The following is a 19,896-nucleotide window of genomic DNA, read 5'->3' as shown; positions in this document are numbered from 1 at the left end:
CGTGCTTTGTTGATCAATCATCCGCCAATACAAACCAGCCACATGGGTCAGAATGCCACAAAAGGAGGTCGTTATCTATCTAGCAGGTTATCTCGAGGTGTCTTATCGAGCGACCGTCTATCTCCGGAGTACGGAGTAAAATGCACTCTAATCTCTAGTAGTTCCCTCGGATCGGCCTAGAGGCCTCCATTAGTGGAATTCCCAGATCGCGGACCCCACCGGGGCACCAAAATCAATAGTACTAGCCTCGCCGCAAACAAGGACACTTCAGTGTGAATAGTCGCCTATGCAAGGTCGTCGAATCTTCGAACCTTCTAAGGGGAATTGGTCCTGGTTCCTCACTCGGAAAGAAAAGAAAAGAAAAAGCAAACCCTCATCTTTTGAGGTTACAGATCAACTTCGGGATTAGCTTTCAGATGCAAGCCACAGTTCCCAATTTGGGTTGACCCGTTCCGAGTTCTATTTCCACGGTCTCATATACAGTATTTGTTTGTCGGATCAATCCAAGTGTCTGTCGCTGCAATTGTTGAGCGAGGGAATTGGGAGAAACCTATCCAGCCAGCCATGTTCCGTGCAGGGCGGTAGTCTGCATTCCGAGTTCCCCGAAGGCGCCTGTGGATGGTGATTTGTTCCGCGTCCACCATGCTGTGCAAGGGATTTCTCCTAGAATAGTGCGCAAGCACGTCACATGCGAACCAGTCTCAATAGTCGCCCATGTGCCAAGGGGGACTTTCCAGTCATTGGAATTGTCTGAACCTTTGACCTGGTCTGTACCATTTCTACTGGATCAATAAGGTGATTCAGTCAGAATGCTTCAGCACCGGATGTGGTATGCCGGACTATCAGACGCAGGGTGTTTCATCCACGGGACCACCGGGGCATGAGTTTGGGAATGACCTAGGTCACTTTTACTTTCGAATCTGGTCAAGGAGGGAAGGATCCGATAAATGACCGGGGCTTCTCACCCTTTGGACGACGAGAAAAGCCATTGTCACTGTTGATTTTACGTATCGGTTACTCGGATCTGTAAGTCGCCATTGGCTCAAATAATGCTCTCATGGGGTTACTATGAACGACTCGGTGACTTGGGCTCGAACAGAGTTCCAGTGCCTTGGACTTGGCTTCGGGGAGGATCATCAGTGGCTGAGAGTTCTAGAAAGAGGGTTCTTTGTGTGAAAGTCGGTACTAAATAGACATCTGGACAAACAGACTCCATATCTGGACTAGTGGTACAGCAAACATATTTGGGTGAGGCAGAACAAGAGTCCACTCTTCTACTACCTTCTGTAGTGTGCTATCTATCTTCTCCGTATCTATCTACTTCATAGAACAGGGTAAAAAAGGGAGGAAGATTTGACTTTCCCCAAATTTGCTCGAACGGGGGAGAGGCTCCACCCAAAGGCGGTGACGAGGATCCGCGTCATTTCTTCCGCGGTGAGCCAAACTGCTTCTTCTTCCTTTAGTTCCTTCTTCTTCCCTTTCCACTAGAACCATCCTGCTGCCTGCTATTTGGGGGAAAAAAAGGACACTACTGCTGCTACTACTGCCGGTTGACGGAATGTAAGATACCTCCTGCTTACTTACTGAAGAAACTATTATTCTTTTCCCGGGAGTTTGTGCTCTCTCTTTCTCTGTTCTCCCTATCAATTGCCGGGAATACTACGATCCTCACTGCCCACACCCCCAACCCAAAGCTACTAGTACCGCTGCTCACCACGCACTAGTTCCAGCCTCCGTTCCCCGATCATCCTTTACCAACCACGATAACACCTCGAATTTAACCTGTCTTGTCTAAGCCTTCTGGAGAGGTTCTCAGCTCCCCTGCTCTTTCCATCCACCCCCCCACGGCCCTGCAACTAATTTCCAGCCTGTAAGATGCCCTTGCCCCGGAACGTGGCTGATGTTCCCTGATCTTCTCGATTGTCCCGGTTTTCTGAGTTTCTATTGCCAGTGACGCCAGATCCGCCTCTGCCCTTTTCCTATTTCCGCCTTCCTCGGTGAAACAACCACCCAACCCGTAACCTTCAGCCTAACAACGCTTCTTCCCTTCTCGGCTCCTTTCGACCCTGTCCTCCTTCCTGCAGCTCCGACCAATGTCCTCCCCATGTCAAGGCCTCCATCTGCGACTGAGAATACCTGGTCAGGACCCCTGGTGACACCTGCCGCGTCTGCCCAACATGATTGCTCCGACGGGCCTGAACTCCTTCACGACAAGCAGCAGCGCCACCACGACGCTCGGAGCCAGCTCATCCACGACGATGTCGTTCAGCAAGTTCCCTCCCCATCCCGCGCTGAATCCCCCACGGCTCGTCAATGGGCCACGCCTGTTTCGACCTTTGCTCTAAAAAGGCCTACTACCGTCCCTGTGGAACGGCTCTCCCGCCCAGACCGATCGCATAGCCCTCAGCTGTCCGAGAGAGATAGCATTTTTGCAACCCATTACCTCCCTTCTGATACCGAATCCGCCGTCACACCGCAAATTGCGCCCGTGCAAGATGTGCACAATGAGCCACCCGCTAGCCTGATACCTCCCCTCGAAGATGTTTCTTCCACTCCTTCTCCGATTTCCCCTCACAAGGTCCTCCCTCCCCGTCCTACTCACGTCGGCCCTTCCCACATGGAAGTTGACGTTCGCAGGAAGCATTCATTAGGCTCTCCCTCGTTGCTTCCATCGGCAGTCCCGCATTCTACTCCCCTCTTGCCGGTGGACTCTGATGCGACCTTGGGGAAGCGTTCCCAGTTGCCAAGACGGGGTTCGCATACATCAGTGTGGGAGAGCCTGCAACATCTTCGCAAATTCGCGCCGGACGATGCTGCGACGAAGTCTGCCATCGCGGAGGATCCATCGCCTCATCGCAGTCTTCTTTCCGCTTCTCTCAACGATGCTTCCTTGGCGACGTCCCATGCTGCAACACGCTCGCCTACCAAAAAATCTCCGGCTACCAACATCGAAGTCATTTCTCAGCCATGGTCCGGACAACAAATTCAGGACGGCGCACGCGTGATGAAACCCGAGCGAAGCTCGAGTCGGGGCCGCCGGGCCAGAGTAGAGCAGTCTATCGAAGCAAATCTAGCCAATGCAGAGCCGACCTCTCATGTACGCAGCCGCAAGTCAAGCCACTACTTGGGCCTGTTCAAAGAGAATACCACATCACCCGATCGTAAACGCAAGGAAGAGCGCGCGGGTCGACTCGATGAGCTGCCAGAACCACACGACAAGCAGCAATTGACGGCTCATTCAGAACCTCGCTACTCTGGCGAACGCCGTGACTCGAATTTGCACGTCCCGCCCGTGCCTGAGGATACGGGGTTGACAGGTTCCAAGAGCCTTACACATCTGTCTATTGCTGACGCTCCTCTGTTCACGCCAGGCGCCGAAAGCGAAACTGGACCGCAGATGCCAACGGACAATGTGGTTAAATCCCAGCCTAGGGCCTTACCTCGCAGTTTGCTCGAGGAGATTCGCAACTTCCATCTCACTCCCGGGGGAGGTCATGGCACCTCGTTTTCACGGAGCATCCCAACCCAATATGCGGAGAGAAACCGAGATTACTTCTCCAAGGCACCTGAATTGCATGACCATGTCGAGTCACGTCTTTCTCCATCGGACGCGAGCAGAGAGCAACGCCGTGGCTCGGGGCAGTTTGAGGAAGAGGAAGATGAGCAAATTTCGTCTGCTGTCTATTTCCCACACGAGCGCGTCACTCTCTCTGAGGAAGTCGATCAGGTTCAACCTTTTACAGATGGCCAAGATAGCGTGGAACCCGTTGGTATCTCGACAGCGCAGAGTAGTCACGTTTTGGTGCCAAAGAGACAAGTCGTTCCTGAGGAGCAAGAAGCTAATCATGTGGACATATCCCTTCGATCTAAGAAAGATAGTAGAATCCTACACGGCGACCTGCAAGGCAGGCAGGATGCTCCCATAGACAAACTTAATGAAGAGTCTCTTCGTTCCATACCCGAGCGCCCTGCTGAATATTCAACAGAGTCCGAACCCGCGTCTGCCGACGAGAGCGGCATGTCTGTTCGTGATGAAGAGTCCAGCGTGACGGATGAGGCTGAGGTGACGCCGACGGCCACCCCGACTCAGCGCTCCCGTTTGACCCGTCCGCGTCACAAGCATGAACCGGCTGGTCCGCTTGGGGCTGTGGAGTTGAAGCCTTATCGCCATCAGGTTGGGGGCCATACAACCGTTTTTCGGTTTTCCCGTCGCGCTGTTTGCAAGCAACTCAACAACCGGGAAAACGAGTTTTATGAGCGCATCGAGCGCAGGCATCCTGAGATGCTGATGTTTCTGCCTAGGTACGTATGGCAGTGAAGCAGTTTGCCAGCAGGGCTGGTTCAGTCAGGATTTCGTCTAACTTGTCCTCCAGATACATTGGCGTTCTGAATGTCACCTTTTCGAAAACTCCCAAGCGATCGAAGACCCCAGCGAGCCACAGGGAACGCCCCGACAGTAGCAATGCGATCCATTCTACTAACAATGCGGACAATGATGGAGTGGCCGCCGCAGATGCCCGCAGCCCTACTAAGAATGACGCCGAACCGCAACGCATCTTCAGCCAGAAGCAGGTGACCGGCATAATTCCCCAAGTCATTCTCGAGAACAATCGTCATATAATCCCAGCCGATCTTTTCTCCCGCGGCCAGCGCCCAAGGACTGCTGACGGTTCCTTATCAGCTAATAGGCGCTTCCCCGGGGATTTCGGGCAGTTGCGAGACGAAGAGGCTCAGAGCTGCCTTCTGGATGGGTCACAGACCCTGAAGAAAAAGCAATGGGGTGCCACCACAGTGAACAGGAAGCTGCAAGAGCAAGTTCTGCGTGAAGTCTTCAGTCCACCTGCCGTGCACCATCACCGTCGCCATGCTCGAGGCCATCTCAATTTACCGAGGACATCATCAGATGGCATTGAAATCCGGCGGAGGGCCAATTTATCGGAAGACCATACGGCCAATAGCCGCAGAACTATACCTGAAGAACCTGACTCCACACAGTCCGGGGCAATCGATATTAATAGGCAGACAAGTGACGGACCGGGTCTGTCATCTTCAGCATCGACAGCGCTGGATGCGGGCCATAATCGTCTCGAGAAAGTGCGGACCGAAGAGTCTCCCCAACGTTCCAGCTCGTTATCCAGGACTCGGCAGGTGAGGCGGCGCCGATCTGGGAGCGGGTTGCAAAGACGGGGAAGCATGACTTCTGGGCAGCCGGGAGGCGATCTGCTGTTCTTTGATGATGAAGGTTACGGGGGTGATAAGGAAGACGGGATATTCTCAATGGAGGGCGATAATCCGGTCCCTCCACCACCCCATCCTGCCACGAATTCTTCAATCCCAGTAGCCCCCAAAGTTCCAGGAGCGGACCCTGTGCAGCTTGATGGCCGTGTGGGTAACAATGTCCTTTCCCGGTCTCCAGTCCGACCCAGCACCAATCATGTCGATGATGCGCAACTTCCTTCTAACCCCAAAGAGGCCCAGACCAGGAAAGACGATCGAGTGCAATTCTTTCTATTGCTGGAAGATCTTACTGCGGGCATGAACAAACCATGTGTCTTAGACCTCAAGATGGGGACTCGCCAGTATGGAATCGAGGCCAATGAGAAGAAACGCAAGTCACAGAGACGCAAGTGCCAGTCAACGACGTCCCAGCAATTAGGCGTTCGTCTATGCGGCATGCAATCGTGGAATGTTAAAAAGCAAGAGTACTCCTTCGAAGACAAATACTTTGGACGAGACTTGAAATCGGGGCGTGAATTCCAGGATGCTCTTACTCGCTTTCTTTACGATGGTGCGAGTTACAGAAGTGTGGCGAAAAAGATACCCGCCATTCTCGAAAAGCTGGCCAAGCTGGAAAACATGATTCGGAAGCTCAAGCGCTATCGCTTGTATGCCAGCAGTCTTCTGATTCTTTACGATGGAGACCCCCATAATCTCGACAAAACATCTCAAAACAATGGCCCCTCCGGGTCGGCCAATATGCGAGACACTCTACAACGCCAGGTTTCAGATGATGGGTACTCGGACGTGCAGTTGAAGATAGTTGATTTTGCTAATTGCGTTACGGGCGAGGATGAAATATCGCCTGATGCTCCCTGCCCTCCGCAGCATCCAGATGATATTGATCGTGGCTATCTTCGGGGCCTACGAACCCTTAGGATGTACTTCCAGCGCATCTTGAAACAGATCACCGAAGACGATTACGTTGAAAGAGGCGAAGGGGAAGCGATTGCGCTTGGCTCCCAGCACGCCAGCCGCGATGATTCCTCTCAGCGCTATTGGGACGAGAATGTACTGGAGACTGACCCTGGCGAGGTTAGCTTCTAGAACCGGGTTTCTTCGATCTTTGATCGTCGGCACTCGGTGGGCCTTTTAAATTCTGTTTTACCCCCACCATCACTCCTTCTTTTCGATCCTCGGGCTTTCGAGCCGGAGGAACCGGGGTTGCTTTTTCCCTAATGTCCACATGGCAAGTTCTTCTTGCATTCACGGCATGTGGCATCAAACTTGCGTACCAAAACACAGCTGGCTTTGGCCCTTCCCATCTCACGGTGCCATCGCTATACCCACGCTGAATAATGTTAACCGATTGCGATGACGGGGGTAGATGGGTGACATTACAACTTGTTTTTCGGCAACATACATTACGATATTGACGAACGATCATGGCATGATGCTCACCACAGACACCTTACTATCCGTGCCGGGCGCATAATAGAAGGTCTCTGCTTGGGGGGCCACTACATTCTCATGGCGTGTATGAAACTGATTTTCTTTTTTTTTTTTATTTTGATTTGGCCTGCCCCCCGCAAGGGCGTGCCGGTCTTGCTTTCTTCACGCTTTTTATTCTTTCTCGGACATGTGTTACTGATTATACCTCCTGGGGACTGGTCCGATACCCGGGGACTTTTTAATCCGTGCTTTTCCCAGCTTTTTTCCACAGAGTGTTGTTCGGTAGTTGTGTTTGTGTGTACATACCTATAGGCGCTGAGCTTAGACCGGGACAGGAGAATCGAATACCTATAATGATCAATAGGAATTCAGCCGTAGACTGCAAAGTGACAAACCAGCATAACGATGCTACAGTGTATGTGTGCTGCCCAAGGCCTTCAGGCATCAAGCCACGTGATAGCGGCGATAAGCGGTGTGGTTATCGCCTCACGGCTTATTATCTAATCGCAGCTTGGCTCATCGCCTCGTCAGTCACTCAGTCAGCAGCCCATCTCCGCATTCCCTTCTCCTCACGCTTCTCAGGGGTTTGCTGGTTCCCAGTTTCGATGTCTGGGAGGTCCTATTGGATGTGTTGAAGGCCTATGGTTCTTCTGTCTCTCCCTTATACTCGCGTTGATTCATCTTTCTGGTTTGCTGCTTTCTGATTTCCGTTTGCGGAGGAGTAGTTTGCGGAGAACTCACAGGCAGGCCCATCTTGCCAGGCACACTGTTATCTTTCCCCTGGTCGGACCCGAAACACGTTACCCAGGCAGCTATTGCCCGCTTCATACCCTCGAAGGATTTATAATCTGTGAAAAAGTCGTTCTCATCCAGATCGCGCTATCACTATTCAAAAGGAGACACTATGACGCCATCCCGTGATAAGCAAGACCCAGCTATCGACAAGCGGGACTTCGATGCTCATCGCCCGTTACTAGATGATGCAGATGCTGAGGCGGATGAGCAGCAGCGAGGACACCTACGGTCACGGGCAGGGTCATGTTTATCGGCCACCAACAATGACGATGGTCTCCTAAATGATGTTGTCGACGAGATCTTAGAAAGGGATAGAAAGAAAATGGCTAAGGAAGTGGTGCGGGTTAGCAGTTTTGCTTGGGGCGTTATCAGCTGGTAAGATCTCTTGTGCGTGTAGGACGCGCTGATCACATCCTCGTTGGTTAAGTGGCTAATCGGAATTGTGGTCATCAGTCTTGGAGCTGGTAGCATTACCGCATTCTCGCTATACGGACCCCTGTTGCTCACTCGCCTCCACTACACTCAACTCCGTGTCAATGCTGTTGCGATCGCCGCAGAAGTCTCGATGTACCTACCTGTTCCGCTTTTTGGATATCTCTGCGATCGGTACAGCCCATCTCCGCTGGCTTTATTCTCTGGTTTCGTGTTTGGGGCTGGCTACCTTCTGGCTGCACTCGCCTTTAAGAGTGGACCGCCTCCTGATGCAGGTGGCGAGGGCTGGCCGTTTTGGGTGATGATCGTGGCTTTCATTGCTATTGGCGTTGCTACAAGTTGTATGTACTTGGCTGCGGTCGCAACATGTGCCAAGAACTTTGGCAGGGGTAAGCATAAGGGCATTATGCTTGCTGTTCCTATCGCGGGATTTGGCCTTAGTGGCATGTGGCAGAGCCAGGTGGGAACGTACTTCCTGTGTGACCGACTGGAAGATGGTGCTCGTGGCGATGTCAACGTGTACAAGTACTTCTTATTCCTCGCGATCCTGTTGTTCTGCATTGGTGTGATCGGCACCTTTGCCCTCAGGATCGTGGATGAGAATGAAGACAAGTACATCGACGAGGCAGTAGAGGAATTGGAGCGCAGTGGCCTTCTTGAAGAGAGCGAATTCTTCCGGCCCAGGAACGAAGTTAGGGCTGCTTATGGAACGTTTTCGCAAGCCGACGACGGCACCGGATCCGATGGGGACCAAACTCTGACACTCTCAGAAGAGGAGCGAGAAGCAGCAAGACTTGAGAAGGAAAGGGAGGAAGAAGAGCGTCGGAAGAAGAACTGGCTGCTGAACTATGAGACGAGGATCTTCCTCCAGGACAAGTCAATGTGGTGGCTTGCGATTGGCTTCTTCCTGGTCACTGGACCAGGAGAGGCATATATCAATAACGTATGTTGCGTCTAATATACTGTGTTGTCTTAAGCTGACTGAGTTGCTCTCTAGCTGGGCACTATTGTCCAATCCCTGACTCCCGTATCAAATATTACAAACGCCTCGTCACCTGCAGGCCTACCATCAACCCATGTCAGCACCATCGCGCTGACCTCCACCATTGCCCGACTTCTCACCGGCTCGCTCTCCGATCTTTTCGCCCCGCCAGCAACCCATCTCTTCCCCGGTCCTTTAGAAAGTAGTCGCCCTGCGTCCGTCACATCGGCGACCAACCGCACCACCTTCACCCGCCTTGCATTCCTCCTCCCCTCCGCCTTCCTTCTCTCCATCGGCTACCTCCTTCTCTCCTCCCCGATCCCCCTTCAATACCCCGGCTTGACCCACCTCACCACGGCCCTGATCGGTCTCGGCTACGGCAGCGCCTTCTCTCTCGTTCCCATTATCATCTCCGTCGTCTGGGGCGTCGAGAACTTCGCCACCAACTGGGGTATCGTTGCAATGGTCCCAGCCGCTGGAGCAGCCGTTTGGGGTTTAGTGTATTCGCAAGGATACCAGGACGCCATGGACGACGGAAACGGCACGAATGACGGCCAATGTCATGGCTGGAGGTGCTTTGGGTTCTGGGCCGTGGGATGTACGGTAAGCGTCTGGATAGCTATCGGGGCTTGGTTAATTGCGTGGAGGTATTGGAGACGGCGAGGAGTCGTTGTTTAACTGTTATAGAAACTGTCTTTCCCTCAAATTACCACGGTTTTGGGTATATTTTGAAGCTACGTTGGTGTTTCGCGTTATATTAGCCGCTCACTGCATTTTCCTGCTTTTTCTTTTTCCTGCCTTATTTGGAGCGGGGCAACTTACCCCCTAGAGGGTAGTACTGGTTTTCACATCCGCTAATTGATGGTCCATGCTGCCATTGCTATTGCTATTTTAGCGGGTGAAGGGGTCTCGGGTTATTCGTTAAACCACATCATATTATACTTACACACGTCGATTGGGGTTACTAGAATGTCGTTTCATCATTTATTTATCTATCTATACTACATATGCATTGCAGAGCATGCATGGCTTTGAGTTGGAACTGCTTAAATGATTGTTACTATCAATCAATCAATCAATCACATGCATCATGCACTTTATTTACCTCAAAGATCAACTTCACGAGGAGTGAACTCCATACTAAACTCAGTATGAAAATACTGGCTGAATGATTGTTATACACTAGGTTGTGTCTCGGAAAGTTTACTACTGATCTACAATTGATTCAGGCGTGGTGAGACGATGCAAACCATTTAATACATCAGGTAGTTGACACAACAAGAAACGTTCGTTCGTTCATGGTGGGAAAACAACACCTTCAAGGTACTCAGAGACAAGATGGATGGGACAATGGATGTGTTAAATATTTCTATAGTTCTTGCAATATAATACCCTCACTCATCATTGCCATTACAATGATGTCGATGTCGTGGAGAAAAGAAAAGAGAGGGTATGAAAAAGAAAAGTCCCTTTCTATTATCTTAAGTATCTCATATATTGCATTCAATCAATACTCCGCTTGATACAATTAACGTAGCCTGCTAGCTCTCACCATGTCGTACGAGGCTGCGGATTTTGGTGGTCAGTTTTTGGGTTGCACCGCGAGAAAGCAGGGATTGCAGTAAGTACGTACGTTTAAGACAATGTATAACAGTTTTACAAGACTGTTCTTGGTGGTGTTTTGTCTGTCACGCGGGTTTAAAGATGCTGAAGCAACACGATAAGGTGGTGTGGACACTGTTGACGTGGAATGGATGTGTGATATAGTAGAGCTTGTTCTCCATGAACTCCCATATTGCCTGTTGGATGGTCTTCGTACTTGATTATTGATGGATATAGGCTCTCGATAGTGTATGTGGAAAGATGCATAGGAAAGGAACTAGCGTGCACGGGTGAACGACGTGAGGTGTAGTGTGGATGGAATGAAAGGGTGCTGCTGAGAGTACATCGGGGGTTGTTCTCCTCAGATGACTCCAAGCTTTCTTCTGGTGACTGGTTGTACGGCAAAGCAGGGTTGTGGACATTTTGCCCAGACTATATCTCGCATCCTCGTTTGTGCCTTGCGTATAGCTTTCGTTCATTAGGGTTTTTGGTGAATTTAGGTCGGTGCATCTGATCTGATAGGACGGAGAGGAGGCTTGGGGCAGCTTTGAAGTAATGCTCATAGGTGGTGTGGGCTTCATTGAGTCAGTCGAATTCGAGGATGGTATATCGTCCATGGGTTGATCGATACTCTCCAGATCGTCTCCACATCAATTGGGAGTTCAATCCGGCAGGTTGCAAAGTTGTTGCTCCCACAAGGCCTCCGGTAAACGGACAGCAACTGATTGAATGTCGGTCTCTGCTTCGAGTCATTAATAGGCTTCAGACCGCGCATATCCGATCAATACCCTCGAAGGTCTGCCGATGTCCTGGAAATATCGCCTTTTTCTCTTCGTAACGCCAGTGCCTTTGATCTTGGCTTTCGGGGGCATCACGTCTGTAGATTTCGGTCATTTCACAACTGTCTTTCGGATCTCTTCCGACGTAGTTTTGCAACTTTTTCCATCACTGATAGCAGACACACTAGAAGAGGTATGGAGAAGCTCTGTAGAAGCTCTCCCCACGGCTGGCTGTCTTCGTCATCACGAAATTGAATTGCAATGATCATCTCATCCATCCATCCAACGAGCGTATACGCCGCATGGGCATTGACCACGAACAGACAGATTGGCTGTAGCTGGTCATGCTTTCGATGTATATTGCTTCGGTCATCCGTCGAGTCATCTGAGCCAGGCCAATTGATAGCAAGTAAACCCGTAATATCTTGGAATACCAGCATTAAGGAAGTGATGTTCAAGGGGTACGTGTAGTGTATCAGGCAGTTCTCTTCAGGATCCTCTTTATGCACGAGCATCGTCCTCGTTCACCGCATCACTCATGATTGTGGATGGGGTGCACTAAGTGACAAGATTGTATCGCCAGTGTCCGTTTCGAGCACGGCCCCTCTCGCACTAAAGCAAACTGTCGAACGAGTGGTGATGCAGTTTCTTTTCTATGAGTTGTTCAAACCGCGTGCAGTCCATTGTGACTGCAGTGGTCTTTCGATGGTATAGTAGCCTCATGATCCAATTCGATTCGGATATCTCTGTATAGTAGTCGGGTTGTGGTCCAGCTCATGTATATCCAGCCATCTATCAGCTTCGAGACAGAATCATTAGCAAGGATGGCCTCGATATTGGACAACTTAAGGAAGGAGGTACTAACTCCACTCGATATCCTTCCCAGTTCTCCAGCGTCCATAGAATACACCCCATCACGTGTGGCAGATAGAACCACGACAAGACCAAAATCCATAAGAGAGGGATTACCACTGACTTCATCAGCAGTGGATTCCGAGTTTATCCCTTTGCGTGCAGAGCCGAATCGTCGTATTCCTCATACGACAGTTGACAGCCCCGTCGTGTGACGGTCTCCACCCCATTTTTTACAGGATGAACCCACGTCCATGAGCATATGTTCTTCGGGCTGGTCAATATAGATTGAAATAAAGGAAATAGTTGGTCTTTGTTCTCTCTAATGGAATTGTGAGGGGACATGGATGCAACTGAGTAGGAAGGTGAGGAGGCATCCTCAGAGGACTATTGAGTAGGGTGATTCAGAAAGTTGAACGAAAAACGCTGAAGGTATGAAGAAGGTAGATAGGAGTGAGAATAGAAGAATAGAGGACATGAGAAGTGAGAGACACTATATATTGAGTATACTGGATATGTATATAAGGAGACAGAGATGAATATTGATGAAAGTGATGAAAGGAGGAGATTTCGCAGATGAGAAGAGTGCAGAAAAGGATGAAGAGGGAGAGAGGGGAGGGAGGGAAATAAGTAGTCGGAGAAGGGTACTGCTGACAACATGTGACATGGAGGTATCTTGAGTACAAGATGCAGAGTGGTCCGGGATGAGGTGAAACGCGGGAAGTAGGAAGAGCGATGGATTGGCTAGACCTCCCGTATCCAGAGGGTTATGAGGACTTGAGTTGTACAACCACCCAGGGATTATCATTCAACATTAGGTATCCATACGGATAGATAGAAAGTACAGTCCAGGCAGCAGCTCAAGTAGGAAGTAGTACAACAGTGCTGGTACATCAAGTGACAATGTTACCAATTTGGAACTTTTCAGAAGTAATCATGGAGAGCAATAGTGTCAGACCACCTTAACGCTTCACCCATTCGCTGTCCTCTTCCAGCCACGCTTCAAAGTTTTTCAGTCCAGGGTGCGTCTTCCTTAGACCTTGAATATCAGCCCCATAGCCGTGATCGTAGAACCAGTTGAACATAATGCGCAGATCAGCGACCATCCACATCAATAAGTAACAAACCACCCGGTATGTGGTTGGCAACGTCTCCCCCGTCTTCGCCTTGAACTTCTTCTGCATTTGTTCAAATGTCAGGTCATCTCCGGCGAGAGAGATACACTGATTCTTGTAGTTTTGCGGCTCGAGGAAGGCTTTGGCTGCAAACACCCCGATATCGCTGACCGCAACACACTGCAGCGGTTTGCCCTGCAGGTAGGCATCCCAGGCCGTGGCAAGCACCTTGCCTATGAAGCTGGGGACAAGGTTGTCGAAAAAGAACACCGGACGAAGGACAGTCCAGGTCATGGAACCATCCTTAGTTTGCTCAAACAGATGGTGTTCGATGTGGTGTTTGCTGGTGAAATGAGGGATATTGGTTGCGTTATCGGTGGAGGCATCACCACCGCGATCGACGGAGGTGTAGACGAAGTGTCTGACGTCTTGCTTGATGGATTCATCGATCAAGGCTTTCCCTTGGATTTCTTCTTTGTCTACATTTTGACCTTTTGCCATAGGGTTCTATCTTGCGTTAATTAATCCTGCAAGTAAGAGGAAGTAAAGGTACATGGCTGAATACTACCTGAACACTGAAGACACCAGTTATGGGCCGAGTGGCGAGTTTCTTTGCATTTTCGAAGATCTCGGATGGATGATCAAGGTCACCCTGAACTAGCTTAATTTTGGGAGACTTTCTGGCAAGCTTCTGCGATGTTCCTGACTGCGGGTTGCGGGTCACGGCGAGGATCTCAACGTCTGCCTCCTGCGCCAGCAGAGCATTGATGACCTCACCACCTTGGTTACCAGTGGCTCCAGTGATGAGTAGAGCGGTAGCCATGATTGATAGGATGAATCAGAGTAATTATTCACAACGTTCAGTTATCCAGGGTAGGATACTAGACAATAGCTGAAGTCGACAGCATTCTAAGGCGATGCGCATTAAGGCCGGTCGATCTCCCGAATCTGTCATGTTGAGGTCATTGGGTGGCCGCACCCGGAAATGCCTTGCGCACCTGACTAATAAGGCCACCAATAACTAATTACTAAGTAGAAAAGTCTGAACAATTGGCTGGTTGCAATGGTCTGAGTCATGATAGGGCCACTTGGTTTCTTTTCCCTTTTTCTTCTTCTTTTTCTTCTTCACCCATTCTTGGGTCCGACTGAGAACTACACAAAAGCCAGTCCAATCCGGCAATGAGAGCCAGTTACGCAAGGCTGCAGGAAATACCGTAACATTACCATACCGCCCCACCTGCAAAACAGAAAGGGAAAAAAAAGAAAAGAAAAGAAAAGAAAATGAGAAAAAAGAAGGTTGAGGGATATAATCCTAACCAGCAGCAATGATGCTAATGCCCAGACAATTCAAACGCATCGAAATTTCAAGGCAAAAGTTGTACAGGGCTAGTCTAGAACCCACTAGTAAAGTAAGTACCTCAGCAGATCGACATGGAGAAGCCGCCAGCGTCCGAGGTTATAACGTAATACCCCGCAAGAGGGAGAGGAGATGTTGTGATCCATCTAGACCCCCTTTCTTACCCCATCGACCCGTGACCTGCCCGCATTACGCTAGTAGTAATGAGGAGGAGCTTCCCTCATGGCAAAAACTCAACTAATTAATTAATTATTGAAGGCGGTCATATGAACCTAAAAGGTTTTGATTTTCCCCGTGGCCGAGAAAAGTCTCTCTGACTGGTTGGTTTAAGTTGACCGGGTGGCTAAACCCGGTTGGGATGACAAAGAGAAATGGGGAGAAATCACGACACTCGCCTGAAATGGGTTGCAGCTCCACCAGCCCCAGGCTTCTCTCCACCGCAACTGCTGTAATTTGCTTCCACTTTGACCACTTCACCTTCCCCAAGAAATGTGAGTAAGTAAAAGTAAGTATCACGAATGACTGATCCCGAATCCATCCATCCAACCACCGCAGATGCCATTACGTACGGGAAATTCCCCCATTCCTCCCTTTCCCCCACAACATTACGTACCGCTCAACATCACGGTGTCAAGTTGCTCGTTGTGCAACAAGCAAGGAGTGTCAGGGACACGGGGACTGCCTGTTTCGCTGCTTGGTCTTGGTTGGGGACTGGAGGAGAGTAAATGGTACTATACGGATGTTATTTTTTGCTATTCATGAGTTCTCAAGTTCCTCTGCTTGGAACAGACGACTATTGCTGATCTATTAAGGGAAATATGGCTTCACTATGTACATGCAGTGAGACCATTTGCAAACTTTTATTTCACATGCTCGCTGTCTCCAGTGGCCTCTCGTGGGCAATTCAAACAGATGCTCTGGGGTCCGGGGTATTTTCGGGTCGCTGACAAGGGGAAGGACTCCATAAACGGTGCAAACTTTTCCTGAACCAAACGGCGTCTCCAGTCTCCGGGACGCTCAATCTCCTCGCCCATATCACTGCGGTCGGATTGATACTCCTGGCTATTCCTCCGACTTTGTGGGTAGACGCCTCTCCGACTGGGCTTGTAGGGCAAAGGTAAGGGCGACTTGGCCTTTTGCTGCTGCAAGCGTTTGCGAGACCGTTGCAGCTTATCTAGCCCTCGCGCAATCTCATCCTTGTTTCCCTTGAGAGCGTCACTGAACTGGAAGCCGAAGATTGGGTTCACGTGTTCAGGGTCGTCCTCGGGATAGGCGTAGTGGTAATTGTAGTCCCGCTGATGTCTATCCTCGCGCCGGATCTCCGCTTCAGTGCGAGGCCGCTGAGGAAGCAAGTGGATGAGATTGCATACATAGAGAGGGAAGTCGTTGGGCGAGAGGCGGAAAAATAAGCGCCCGGTATCGTTGGGATCAATGCGCGACTGGTCCCGTTGTCGAAGGGTATCACGGGCATGTTGGAAGCTGATGGGGTTGGGAGTGGCAGCCTTCTGATTCGGCTGTGCAGATGCCAGGGTCCCCGCCGAATACTCGAAGAATTGTCTGGGATCCCTTTCCCCCTCGTAGATGACCAGTTGCATGCCCTTCAACTTTAACCGATCCAATTCTAAAAGTCCGCCATCCCAGAAGGTGTCCCTCCAGGTTTGCTCAGCATAGCGGAAGTGGACATCCACAGAGATAGTAGACAAGCCATGGAACGCCAGGCTAATTAAAGAAAGCGTTTCGTTCCATTCGGCCAGATGTGTCTCTACGCTCTGCACCAATGGAATCCGTATCTTGAGATGAGCTATGGAGGCCACCTGCCATGCTTTCAAGGAATAGGTGAAGTTGGCAAAGCTGCCAAGCTCTTGGGTGAAAAAGGTGGCTCGACTATAGGGGAAGTGTCTTGCCTCTTCGTATACCTGACGACAGGTGCGAAGGAAGCCGAGACTAAGCGCCGGATTCCTCTCCAGGGACTTGGGGCAAGGATAATGCCCGGAAGCTATGAGTGGACCATGGCCGACGTAGATGTCACGACTGACTGTTTGGCCTTGTTTTGTTTGACAACCCGGATGTGAACAGAAGCCATCCCAGCTATTTCGATTCGTCTGGTCGGCCATGAACTGTCGCCGGACTTTATACCAGCATTTGTCGACCGGGCACCAGACAGGAATGGACCTGCGTTGGATTTCACAAACGTCGTTATCATCAAACACCGCCTTATAGATAAGGATCCGGATCTCCGCCGGTAATGATAAGAGGTGTCGCTTGGGGCTAAAGACAGTCAGCAACAACAAGATAAGAAGCGTTGTTGGGAGAAAGTCCCAGGGAAATAGCAATGAGCATACCGATTTGGTTCCATGGCTCATCCAGTGTATGTTGAAAGTCACGTCAAGAAAGGTACGAAGGTTACTATACCCTCTGGGCAGATAAGTAGGGACGGGGAAGGTGTCTTGAGATAGTAATGATATGATAGTATAGTATATACTACAAGCTAAAGCTACCCAGGCCAGGGGCAGAGTATTAAATAGTAGATTGGAAAGAATACCACAAACCAGCGGTCAACGAGAAAGAAGCCATTTGGGACAGTGAATGCCCTGAACGAGTTGCAGGAACCAGGCATTATTTATACAATTTCTGACATAATGAATTGATCTTTTTGGGGAAGTAAGAAAGAGCAGAAAATGACGCGATGATCCCATTGTTGCAGCAACTCGGAACTGGAACTCCAAAGGCGGTGGGTATTTTTGGTATCCACCCCCGCTTCCATACTAGTACTAGTACTGAAATACTCAATACTAACTACTAAAAGTAGCCCAATTCATTCCTTCCCTCCGGGAGTGAGCCATATTTAGTTGATCGTCCCAACGCCAATCTAACACCAATCACGCTGACCCTAAATGCACACTAAACCCGTAGCTCGTGCACCACCAGTCGCACTATCGCTCGAACTACCATGCGTGGTCGCTATCTCAGCCTTTCTCTCAAACAGGGGTCAACGGTTAGCTTGCTGCTCAGCCTCGTCGCTGGTAGAGAGGGTGTAGTGAACAGCCACAATGGCCTCCCTCCATGTCGAGATAAGGACCATGGACCATGAGGTATAAAGGCGTCATCTAGAACGTCTGGCGGATGGAATCAATGGACTTTTCCTTCTAAGCTTTCAACTCATCATCTTATATATCTGCTAGAGATTTTTGTTCTTTGCGCTGCTTGTGTCCTACGTACTGAACCGCAACCAGTGAGCAAGCGCTTCCACTTTAGTTGTCTACTGCATACCCAGCCTGCCCTTGCTGTCCATCCGGCACACAACATAATGACACGCCATCTCTCCGACATTCTCGGAATCTACCCAGAAAGCCAACCCTGTGTTGGCTGGGCGCCCTCAAAGGGCCGTCAGTGCCGCAACCCCACAAACGCCAGAAACCGCCGACATGCAGTTTCCCTTCTCGACCAAGGGACCCGCTTGCTCAGAGCCGGCCAGTCTATTGATCATGTACTGGAGGAGTTGGCTCCTCTCGTCCTCTGCCGACATTATCACCAGAACCAAGCTGCTGGCCTAACTGATACTTGGGTCTCTCGAGTCGATGAATACATCGCTGGACATCGGTCTCCTCCTTGGAGCTCGCCGAGTAGATCGATGCCTCGGCGGTCACCATCACCAAGGATGCGTGATGAAACAAGAATCATAGAGAATAGACTTGCGGAACTCGAAAGGAAGATGCAGGATGCAATTCGTAAGGCAGAGCGAGCGGAGCGGGAGAAAGAGCGGGCGAGGAGAGACGCAGAGCGCACTAGACGGGAGACTGAAGACATGGTCAGAAGAAGTGCGGCTATGGGATACGCCCGAGGACAGGAAGAAGCGAGAAGAAGAGCTTCACCTTCTCCTACTGTCGAGACTGAGACTACTACGGTGGAGCGCAACGAGGCATACGGGTTCCAGAGGAACTCGGAGTCCAGTGGCTTGCTGTCTTCACGGAGGCAGGATGCTCGTGGAGGGAGTGTTGAAACAACCTTGCAGGTCAACACTTCCACTAGCACGAACGTGCAACTACGCAGAAGCACCATTGTTAGCACAACCAGGGTCCAGAGGACAAGCGATGGCCCAGCTACTCCTGCTCAAGCTGAACGACGTGCTGCTACCCCGAGCTCTGTGTCTAGGGTAGTTGAGATCGGTGATACTAGCGATGCACTAGCTACTCCTTCCCCTGCCCAGCAAAGCAGCACCAATGCTACCTCCGGCCCCAGCGCTACGGGCTCGAGCACAAGAAGAGCACTTAGCCTTCCTAGCACAGAAACCGACTCTGCCAATACCACAACTACACCCAACAATGAAGAGCGTCCTTCATCCACAACCACCCAGGAATCCGAATCCACTCCTCCTACAGGAACCTCAGAAACCACCACTCCAAACCCTCCACTTCCAAGTCCTCCTACCTCAAACAACGAAGAATCTCGCTCTACCACCACAGACACTCCAGAATCTACAACCACCCAAGACACCACCTCCCAGCCTACCCCTACCTCTACCTCCATCTCTACCCCCCAACACCTCCCGACACCCCCATCAACCCCCCCTCCCTCCATCATCCCACCCACCATCTCAGAACATGGCATCACCCGCCACCCCATCGAAGGCGACTGCTGCATCTGCCTCTGCGCTCTACAAAAGGAGTCTACCGAACACAACCATACCTCTGATGACGACACCTCCCTCGTCTGGTGCCAGAAGCAATGCGGAAATAACTTCCACCGCGAGTGTATGGACCGGTGGATAGCTTCGGCGCTTGAAGGCGATCGGCAGACGAGTTGTCCGATGTGTCGGGGGCAGTGGTGATACCTCTTTCCTTTCCCTTAAGTCGTTGATTTGGTTGGTTGTTGGTAAGGTTGGAGTTGGGATATAGTTTTGGATGTCATTGCATGAGTTATGATTTATGATTTGATGTTTTGATTTGATGTGATGTGATATCCTTGGTTATCTTTCGCTGGATTGCTGGTGTTGGTGTTGGTGGGTAATAGCCTAATGACTAGCTCGTTGATACTATTTATTATGATATTTTGGAGTTGCATTTCATGTTCAGGAAGTGTGCGTGGTATTGTGGGGTCTAATCTCGTAGGCTATACTAAGAGAGACTGTTCCCTCAGTTTACTTGTTCGTTCATGACTACTGCTTACTTCGGCTACGTAGTGTGTTACTCAGTCTATAGAATATACTAGGGACAGAATAGAAGGATTTGAGCTTGTAAATTGGATATCCATTTGCAATAACCATAACCAAAACTGACAATTCATAACAATTATACTGTCAGATATTATCGAATC

At 50.3% G+C, this 19,896-nt stretch overlaps 5 protein-coding genes across 5 annotated transcripts; 3 read left to right on the top strand and 2 right to left on the bottom strand.

Annotated features, from left to right (window-relative positions):
• Window positions 1-2,104: 2,104 nt before the first annotated feature.
• On the top strand, window positions 2,105-6,324 carry BO85DRAFT_439843 (inositol polyphosphate kinase KCS1; the record flags this gene model as incomplete). The annotated part of the gene is made up of 2 exons (XM_025658733.1): window positions 2,105-4,302; window positions 4,374-6,324. 2 exons carry the CDS (start codon window positions 2,105-2,107, stop codon window positions 6,322-6,324), a joined length of 4,149 nt encoding a protein of 1,382 aa, XP_025514057.1.
• Window positions 6,325-7,203: 879 nt separating this feature from the next.
• On the top strand, window positions 7,204-9,989 carry BO85DRAFT_400381 (MFS transporter). The gene is made up of 3 exons (XM_025657121.1): window positions 7,204-7,839; window positions 7,918-8,839; window positions 8,894-9,989. Exons 1-3 carry the CDS (start codon window positions 7,574-7,576, stop codon window positions 9,554-9,556), a joined length of 1,851 nt encoding a protein of 616 aa, XP_025514056.1. The 5' UTR covers window positions 7,204-7,573; the 3' UTR covers window positions 9,557-9,989.
• A 2,904-nt stretch (window positions 9,990-12,893) lies between these two features.
• On the bottom strand, window positions 12,894-14,304 carry BO85DRAFT_450788 (NmrA-like family protein). Its single transcript, XM_025660459.1, has 2 exons — window positions 13,795-14,304; window positions 12,894-13,733 (listed from the first exon to the last, which is right to left on the bottom strand). Exons 1-2 carry the CDS (start codon window positions 14,047-14,049, stop codon window positions 13,074-13,076), a joined length of 915 nt encoding a protein of 304 aa, XP_025514055.1. The 5' UTR covers window positions 14,050-14,304; the 3' UTR covers window positions 12,894-13,073.
• A 1,003-nt stretch (window positions 14,305-15,307) lies between these two features.
• BO85DRAFT_479072 (uncharacterized protein) lies at window positions 15,308-17,157 on the bottom strand. Its single transcript, XM_025662930.1, has 3 exons — window positions 17,133-17,157; window positions 16,926-17,029; window positions 15,308-16,851 (listed from the first exon to the last, which is right to left on the bottom strand). Exons 2-3 carry the CDS (start codon window positions 16,937-16,939, stop codon window positions 15,444-15,446), a joined length of 1,422 nt encoding a protein of 473 aa, XP_025514054.1. The 5' UTR covers window positions 16,940-17,029; window positions 17,133-17,157; the 3' UTR covers window positions 15,308-15,443.
• A 285-nt stretch (window positions 17,158-17,442) lies between these two features.
• Window positions 17,443-19,755, top strand: BO85DRAFT_521414 (uncharacterized protein). Its single transcript, XM_025665198.1, has one exon. It carries the CDS (start codon window positions 17,891-17,893, stop codon window positions 19,409-19,411), a length of 1,521 nt encoding a protein of 506 aa, XP_025514053.1. The 5' UTR covers window positions 17,443-17,890; the 3' UTR covers window positions 19,412-19,755.
• Window positions 19,756-19,896: the final 141 nt, after the last annotated feature.

The sequence above is a fragment of the Aspergillus piperis genome, assembly GCF_003184755.1.
Source record: "Aspergillus piperis CBS 112811 unplaced genomic scaffold BO85scaffold_13, whole genome shotgun sequence".
NCBI classification, from domain to species: domain Eukaryota; kingdom Fungi; phylum Ascomycota; class Eurotiomycetes; order Eurotiales; family Aspergillaceae; genus Aspergillus; species Aspergillus piperis.
The sequence above is the reverse complement of the archived record's forward strand: the minus strand, read 5'-3'. Positions and strand labels throughout refer to the sequence as shown.